At 45.0% G+C, this 8,642-nt stretch overlaps 1 protein-coding gene across 4 annotated transcripts in view; it reads left to right on the top strand.

The window, feature by feature from the left end:
- DKKL1 (dickkopf like acrosomal protein 1) overlaps window positions 1-8,642 on the top strand; it is a 57,564-nt gene that overhangs the window by 29,254 nt on the left and 19,668 nt on the right. For 2 of the 4 annotated variants that reach the window (XM_053263139.1, XM_053263141.1), the window contains exon 2: window positions 7,624-7,790. In XM_053263139.1, coding sequence (XP_053119114.1) covers window positions 7,659-7,790 — 132 coding nt within the window. In that variant the 5' untranslated portion in view covers window positions 7,624-7,658. The other 2 variants (XM_053263137.1, XM_053263138.1) reach the window with 2 other exon arrangements.

The raw sequence follows: 8,642 nt of genomic DNA, 5'->3' as shown, positions 1-8,642 counted from the left end.
GGCAGCAGCAATATAGGAAAATGCTGAAAGGCATCATCTCACACTGTGCAGGAGGAAGCAATGGTAAACCCCTCCTGTATTCTACCAAAGAAAACCACAGGGCTCTGTGGGCACCAGGAGTCGAAATTGACTTGACAGCACACTTTATCTTACTTTAAAGGGACACCAGGAGCAGAAGAATATTGCCTTCATGCGCTGCTTGTGGACTTCTCAGAAGCATTTGGTTGGCCACCTGTAGGGATAGACAGATCTTTGGTCTGATCCAGCCCAGAACTCTTCCTCAGGGTGAATGTTAAGCCCCAAAAATTGGGGGAGAGAAAAACCATCCTTGAGCATGGCAAAAAGGCCCAAATCTGGCTTTATAAGATGGTGTGGAGGATGTGTAACTTATTTGGTTTTTTTAAATTATACCCCACCCTATCTTTGTCAAAGACAAACTAAAACAACTAGCTATACCCATCAGTTAGAGCAACCATTGGTATTTATAACAAGATTAATTAGCCGCTGCAGGGAGTTATTCACACATGGGAGTTATGCAGGGAGATATTCGCACATCCCAGAAAGCTGACTCCACTTTGGAAAAAGCCCTGTTCCTAGTGGACACCCTTCACACCGCATTCAATCAGGGCAGGGGTGGGGAACCTTGGCCCTCCAGCTGTTTTAACAGCTGGAGGGCTAAGGTTCCCCACCCCTGAATTAGGGTGTCCAGAGCAGAGCATCTGATATTGAATAGAGTGCACAGAGTGGTACACATGAAGAGAGGTGGTCCTAAAGGTCCGGATCCCAAGCAATTTAGGTCTTTCAAGGTTAAAACCAGAACCTTGAATTAAGTTTAGAAACAAACTGGCAGCTACTGTAAATCTAACAGGGTCAGAATAATGTGCTTTGTCTAGCCCACTTCTGCACCAGCTGAAGTCCCTAGATGCTTTCCAAGGCCATTCCACATAGAATGAGTTTCAATCATCTAATTTGGAGGTGACTATGCATAAGAAAGGCCCTGCTGGATCTGGTGAATGCAAGGGCAGCTGGCCGGTAGAAGTGGCTATGACCCCCTCCCCCAAACAAAAACAAACACAGCATCCAGCAGAATATCAGACTTACCATCAGCAGTCAGAGAATTTTCTCAAGCAGGGAGCTTTCTTCAGCCTTTCCTCCCTGTGCCTGTAACTTCCTGGCTTGAACAGCTACTAATTAAGCTGCTCCAGCTCCTGATCACTAGTGGGCCGCTCCTGGCTTTGCCCACACAAGGAAATAAAATCAGGTTGAAAATACAGGCCCTGAAGCCAAAAGGAACTGTATTTTTTCACCCATTAACATGGCCTTTGGGGGTGGGGCCAGGTCAGCGCCCCCTAGCAATCAGACTGGCTGGAGCAGCTTGATGAGCAGGTCATTCCAGCCCGTAAGAACAAAACAGGAAGCTAGGGGGAGGAGGAAGCTCTTTGCTTGGGAGAGCTAACTGGCTGCTGTAAATCTGATCTCTCTTGTGTTGGGGGGGCAGGGTAGGGTAGGGTAGGGTGGGGTGGGGTGGGGTGGGGTGGGGGGGGGGGTGAGAGAGAGAATGAGAAAGAAAGTAGAGTTGGATGGCAAGGCTTGGTGAAAGAAAGAAAGAAAGAAAGAAAGAAAGAAAGAAAGAAAGAAAAAGCAAGTTAGTTTGGTGATGGGGCTTGGTTAGAGGTGGGATTTGGTAAGAGAGAGAACAAGAGAGGCTTGGGGAAAGGGAGAAGGGTTTGGTGAGAGAAATAAGAAGGTATGGCAAGGGTTGGTGAGAGAGAAAAGAGAGGCTTGGTGAGGGGTGTGTATGTGTGGTGTGTGTGTGTGTGTGAGTGAGAGCGAGAAAGAGAGAGAGAGAGAGAGAGAGAGAGAGAAGCAGGCAGGCAGGCAGGCAGGCAGACTTAGTGAGAGAGAGAAGCCCACAATTGGTTCCACCTCTCACTGTCCCTGGCTCTGTCCGTCACCTGCCCCGCCTAGTCTCCCCTACACCCTGTCTCAGGAGCTACCAGTGGGTGAAGGCTTCTCTAGTCCAGCATATTGTTTCCCACGGTGGCCCACAGATGCATGTGGGAAGCCAACAAGCAGGAGATGAAGGCACAGCCCTCTCCTAATGTTGCTCCCCTGAAAGTGGTATTTAGAGGCATACTGCCTCTGAACCTGGAGATAGCATAAAGCCATCAAAATTAGCAGCCACTGATGGACTTGTCTTCCATGAATTTGACTAACCCCCTTTTAAAGCCATCCAAACTGGTAGCCGTTGCCACATCCATTGGCAACATGTTTACTTGAAAGTAATTATCTAAGTTCCGTGAGACTTATTCCTCCCAGGTAATTGTGTCTGATAAGGTTAGATCACATAATACGTGCAAGATAAATTTAAGGTTGCACCAAAGTCCTTGGGAGAAAGGAACAATGGCCCATCTTTGCTTGAAAATATATATAAAAGCGATCAGTCATTCAGAACTGTCTCTAGTGCTAATTGGAGACATGAGTCCCCTGTCAAACAGAGAGCAGTAGGCTAGTGTTGCTGGTTGGAAGATTAAAAAATAAGACACACTGCAGATCTCGGGGGTTCCAGTGTCTACTGACTTTGGGAACAGGACCGTAGTTCAGTGGTAGAGCATCTGCTTGCCTGGAAACAAGGTCCCAGGTTCAATCCCTGGCATCTCCAGGTAGGGCTGGGAAAGGCTCCTGCCTGGTAGATTTGAGCCGGAAACGTTTCAGAGGCCATTATAGAAGCCTCCGAAACATTTCGGCCACCGGGGCCGTTTCACGTTTTGGAGGCGGTGGGGGTGCTCAAAGGCGGGGGAGGGTGCACTTATGTCATGTGCATGCGCGTGCCCATCTTCTGTGCACATGCACACCCCCCCGGTATGGAGCGCTGACGGGGGGAAATGTGGTGGGAGGGGTAAGTGCACCCTCCCTTGCCCTTAAGGGAGCACCACTGCCTGGAACCTTGGAGAGCTACTGCCAGTCAATGTAGACAATACTGAGCTAGATGGACCAAAGGTCTGATTTGATATAACACAACTTCCCATGTTCCTATCTGAATTAACACAAGATAAAATGCCTCCCTTAAGAGGACATCTGCTACCTGCAGTATTTGTAAGCACTTGTACGGAAAGTAATTAAAATGGTTTTAAACCTCTAGGGGCAGTCTTTTAAGCAAACAAAAGTTTTAAAATTGAGAAATCTAATAGACTGATGCACAGGTGCATCAGTTTAAGAATTAATGCTAGGTTAAAAAATATTCCTTTGAGGGGCCCCCTGTTAGTTGCATCTCATGTGTTGTGAAGGTGAAAAAGAACAGAAGAGAAATTGCAAGGATACTGTGTAGCTGCAGCAAGTTTAACTGCTCACTGGGCAAAGCGGCACATTTTAAGGTAGTGACTGCTTTGCATTTAGTGGGAAGAGGAAGCAACTGTCCCTAGTCAACCACAGCATATTATTCCTCAGTGGCTGTTGCCGGTGTCTGTCTTGTGTTTCTTTTTAGGTTGTGAGCTCTTCTGGGACTATTTTATTCCTTTTTCTTTGTAAATTGCTTTGAGGACGTTTTTGGTTGAGAAGTGCTATATAGATCATCATCATCATCATCATCATCATCATGTTTTGCCTACTTTCCTTAAGGAAAGTAAGGTGGGAGATCACCCACCTCTCACTCTCTCCTCCTCCGTTTGTGTATGTCCCTATCAACTTCACAATGCCTGGACCGATTTGGACCAAATTTAGTACAGTTGTAGTGACATTTCGGGACACCTCAGTGGCATAGTTTGTGATGATATCTTCCACCCCAATTCAAGATGGCAGACATATGAATGTTTGAGCCAGAAGTGGGCTAACTTGTGAACCGCTTAACTGATTTGGACCAAATTTGAAACAGTTGTAGTGACACAAAGGGACACCTCAACAGTGTAACTTGTGGTGATCTCATCCACCCCAGTTCAGGATGGCAGATGTGTGAACGTTTGAGGTGAAAGTGGGCCAACTTGTAAAGATGGTAATTATCAATATTATAGTGAAAGGGAAGTAGGCAGATTAGTTCTTACCAGAACTTTGTGTTTAAAGCTGCTTTTAGTCAGCAGGAAAGGAAACTCTGCTATTCAGAGGCACACAGTCTGAAGTTCCAGAAATTATGTTAACAAAAAGTGGCAACCACAACCATACCCACAAAGGATCTAGAAACATCCCTTTCTAAATACTGTATTTACCCAAATAGAAGACAACTCTGAATTTAAGACGACTCTTTAAAAACAGAGGTTAAAAACAGATTATACCTGTATTTACTTGAAAAGAAAAGGGCTCTGAATTTAAGACAAACCCCCAATTTCTGTCATCAACTAATTTGGAAAAAGCCTAATCTTGGATTTAGGTAAATATGGTAGTATGTCTTTTTCTCCTCTTTGGTTTATGATATCCTACATAAATTTAGCAAGTAAGTTTGGAATGACATAATATCTTTCTCTCATGTACACACACACACTCTCTCTCTTTCCAGGAAAAAATATTTCCTGGACTTCTGATTGTTGTGAAAATTCTAGAGAATACTTGTCAGTATCATGGAAAACGAAAATCCAACCTCTCCCCCTAATGGTGACATGACAGAAATGTAGACTTCCCTATTATGGAAGCTGGTAATTTCCTGGGTATGACATAGAGAGGTCTTTGCTCCCAGGAAATGCTTAATGTCTGTATTACAGAAAGGCTAAGTGGTGGGTTTTCAAATGTTTTACCTCCAGAAAACCCCTTTCTGCTGAAGAACCCCAGCATATCTGCTGCAGTATGTTGGCACATTGTCAAGTATTTTGGGGTGTGTTATAAAGCTGTGTTTGTGCAGGGAAGGGGTTAGTTGTCATAGAGTTGGAAAAGGTGCAGAGAAGGGCAACCAAAATGATCAAAGGATTGAGTGACCCCCCGCCTTTCCATGAAGAAAGACTCAATGTTTGGGCCTTTTTACTAGTATAGACCTTTTTAGTTTAAACTTTTTAGTTTAGTTTTGAAAGAAGGCAGGTAGGAGGTTTGTCGCTCTGTCTCATAATATTATAACCCGGGGTCATCAGTTGAAGCTAAATGCTGGGAGATTCAAGACAGACAAAAGTACTTCTTTACACAATGTGTAGTTAAACTATGGAATTCACTGCCACTAGATGTGGTGATGGCCACCAATTTAGACAGCTTTAAAAGGGGAGTAAACATATTCATGGAGAATAGGACTATTAATGGCTCCTAGCCTTGGTAGCTACCATCAGGCTCGGAAGTGGCATGCTCCTGAACAACAGGTGCTAGGGAGCATCAAGGCAGGGGGCAGTTTCCCTCTTTTGCTCCCTTGAGGGCTTCCCAAGTGCACCTGGTTGGTTGCTGTATGATGCAGGATGCTGGACTGGACGGCCTTGGCCTGATCCAGCAGAACCTTTCTTATGTTATGTTCTAGTCCTGTTGAGCTTAGCTTTCATGCTGTGTGGATGAAAAATGCATTCCACACTCTCTTATGGCTAGGTATAGTGACAGTACCATTTGTAATGGGACAAACAGACCATTTGTAATAGGATACTAGCTGCCTTTTGGGGATAGGTTTGCCAACTTTATAATTGGTGTCTGCTCTTTTGTCTCTGATATGGGCTCGGGGCCACACAAGGCTCCCTTGGGCAGCTGCTGAAGACCCAGTGCCCCAGGGATCCCACTGCTAATGCCTGTCTTGATCCTCTGGGGAAGACTGGATCCAGCTAGTAGCCAGTGACCACTGCCTGGGTGAGCTCCAAGCATCCACCCTCCCCTTACAAAACGACAACAAAATTCACAAATATTTATATACCACTCTTTGACAAAAGTTCCCATAGCGGTTTACATAGAGAAAACAACAATAAATTAATAGGATGGATGTCTGTCCCCAAAGGGCTCACAGTCTAAAAAGAAACATAAGGTAGACACCAGCAGCCGCCACTGGAGAGATGCTGTGCTGGGGCTGGATTGGGCCAGTTGCTCTCCCTCTGCTAAACAGTCACCACTTTAAAGGGTGCCTCTTTGCTCAGTTAGCAAGGGGCTTAAGGGGACAGTGGATGCATGTATGTTTCTTTCATTCTTGGCAGACCTGCAGTAGGAGCAACAGTATTCTGGTTAATGACTGCTGCCCACCATCTTTGTATTCTTGGCCCACCAGAGGTCACCTTGCTGAGTGCCTACTCAAATCTGAAGCCAACCCGACCTCTAACACCAGCTAGATCTGCAGATATTTGTAAAGGTAAAGTTGTGCCACGGAGTCGGTGTCGACTCCTGGTGACTACAGAGCCCTGTGGCTTTCTTTGGTAGAATACAGGAGGGGTTTACCATTGCCATCTTCCATGCAGCATGAGATGATGCCTTTCAGCATCTTCCTGTATCACTGCTGCCCCATATAGGTGTTTCAGTGGGGATTCAAACCAGCAAGCTCTTGCTCCCTGATGATTCTGCTGTGAAAAGCTTCGCCTGCTGCTTTCTACCGATAAACTGTTACTGAAGGCACAGTAGCAGGCCCAGCTGTCTTTTTTCCAAATCAGTTGGCAATCTCATTCAAGATTCTTAGGAGCATAGTGTGAAAATTGGTGCTGTATGTTAAAATTTATTTGTGTTTGTGCAGTAGAAGCCTATGCTTCTGTGAAGAGATGAGGGGTTGTTTTTAAAAGAGACTCCTGACAATGGGGGATGGGGGGTAGGCAGCAGAACAGAACTGTGAATCTAAACAGCTGACCTGTCAGATGTCCTGTGATGCCAACCAGTTCTGGAATCGGAACCCTTTTTGAAATCAGCACTTTAGTAGAAACTGACCAATTGAAGTTCTGGGGAGTTAAAGGCTGGCCAGTGAATCCTGGGTGTAAGAAGGGTGGATTGGAGTTGGGAAGGGAAGTAGGGTGGGATGAACAAAATTAATGGAGAGGTTGAAAAGGGGTTGTTGTGAAGAAGGATGACAGGCCTTTGTAGGTGGAATTAATATGGTTGTCTGGTTAGATTCAGTTTGGCTGGAGTTTTTAGACTGAGCCTCTCTTTTCTTTTGCTTCATAAACTGTGTTGAGAACTTTTTTTTGTTGAAAAGTGGTAGTATATTTAAATATTTTAATGTTAATAATGGGGAAAGGCAACTCACTTCAGAAATTAAGCACCAATAAATGGAATGGGGCAAGCAAAAAAATGGACAAATAGCTCCACCCACCCCATAGCTTACTTGAATGTGATTACTTGAAAGAAAGAGAGTTTCCACATAGTGGGCTTATCCTTTCGTATTATTATACATTTTGTCTCTTTATATATTAATTATCTCCATGGGATTTGCTCCCTTCTCTTGGTGACAGAATTGCCATAGGGAAGAGAGATTTTAACTCTTTCAAAATGAGTAGGACTTCAGATAAAATATGTGCAGGATGTGAAGATTTTAATGTGAAATATACTATCATTGCTCTTTCAGAAACCCAGCACAAAAGACAAAGCTCACTTCTCCCTCCAATAAAGCATTTTGCCTTTCTGCATCCCCCCAGCCTGCTTAATTCCCCCCCCCCCGCCATTCTGCCACTGATGTTTGAGCAGGACGACGACACAGGAATCAGCAGCTGGGGCGGTGCCTGTCAGGTCTTCTTCTCTCTGAGCTCTCCTTCTGCCTTTGCGCAGGTCTGGCTCTCAGACAGCCAGGGAACCAGGCGGAGATGCTGCCTCTGGTGTGGGGGTTATGGTGCCTGACTGCTCTGATCCAGGGGCCTCCTGCATCTGCTGCCTTCCTGCCCCCCAGCGTGGAGAGACTCTTCCAAGTATTCAGTAACATCATGGAGCAAAGCCGGGTAAGGAATATGAGAGGGAAGGGGAGGGTCTGGGTGGTCTGATCAACACCCCCGCCGTGCCCCGCACAAATGAGAAAGGATGTTCCAGAGCTCTGGGGGATGGACCAGTTACATTCTGCTGCAATAAGGCAGAATCCCTGAAAACTGGGGAGGCTCTTTACAGCAACGGATCCATCTAGGGAGAATCCACTCATCTTCTTCATTCAAACCAATAAAATAGCTAATTTTTCTGTCTGAATTTCTCTCCGTCCTGCAACATCAGCATCTTTCCTCGAGTGATGCATTTCCCCCCATGAGCTCTCACTTCTGCCACACAGAAGACAAATCTATGTTTTAGTGCCTGCACAATGTTTATAGCACCCCCTGGGAGTGGCTGTTGAGTGTATTCTTCTTGCGCTAATTCTTATGGGAATTCAACACAGGACCAATTCCCTGACACCCTGAACATAAAATTTTGATTTATTAAAAAAAAAAAAAAATCTTACAGAACCCTGAGAAAATGTTACAGAATCCTGATTTTTTGATGCAAAAGTTGATTTTCAAAGATGCATGATTCTAGATTTTCTCTCTTTCTCACACACACGCACCCCTCCTCTGTTCTCATAATGAATTTTGAACTGTGAAATGCACACATTGTACAGGCAATACATCTGGCAAAATTAATTCTGGTGAGCTTTTGGGGGCATGGCATTCACTTCTACACATTTTAACCTGAATTTGTCCCACCGTCAGCTTTAACACTGGATAAATCACACTGGATGTAAATCTGTTTAACCATCACAACTTCTCCCAGAAGAAACCCTGGGAACTGTAGATTCCCAGGAATCTAAAACTGTAGAAAACTTAAAGCTT

Source organism: Hemicordylus capensis, chromosome 6, assembly GCF_027244095.1.
Source record: "Hemicordylus capensis ecotype Gifberg chromosome 6, rHemCap1.1.pri, whole genome shotgun sequence".
Classification (NCBI taxonomy): Eukaryota; Metazoa; Chordata; class Lepidosauria; order Squamata; family Cordylidae; genus Hemicordylus; species Hemicordylus capensis.
The sequence above is the reverse complement of the archived record's forward strand: the minus strand, read 5'-3'. Positions and strand labels throughout refer to the sequence as shown.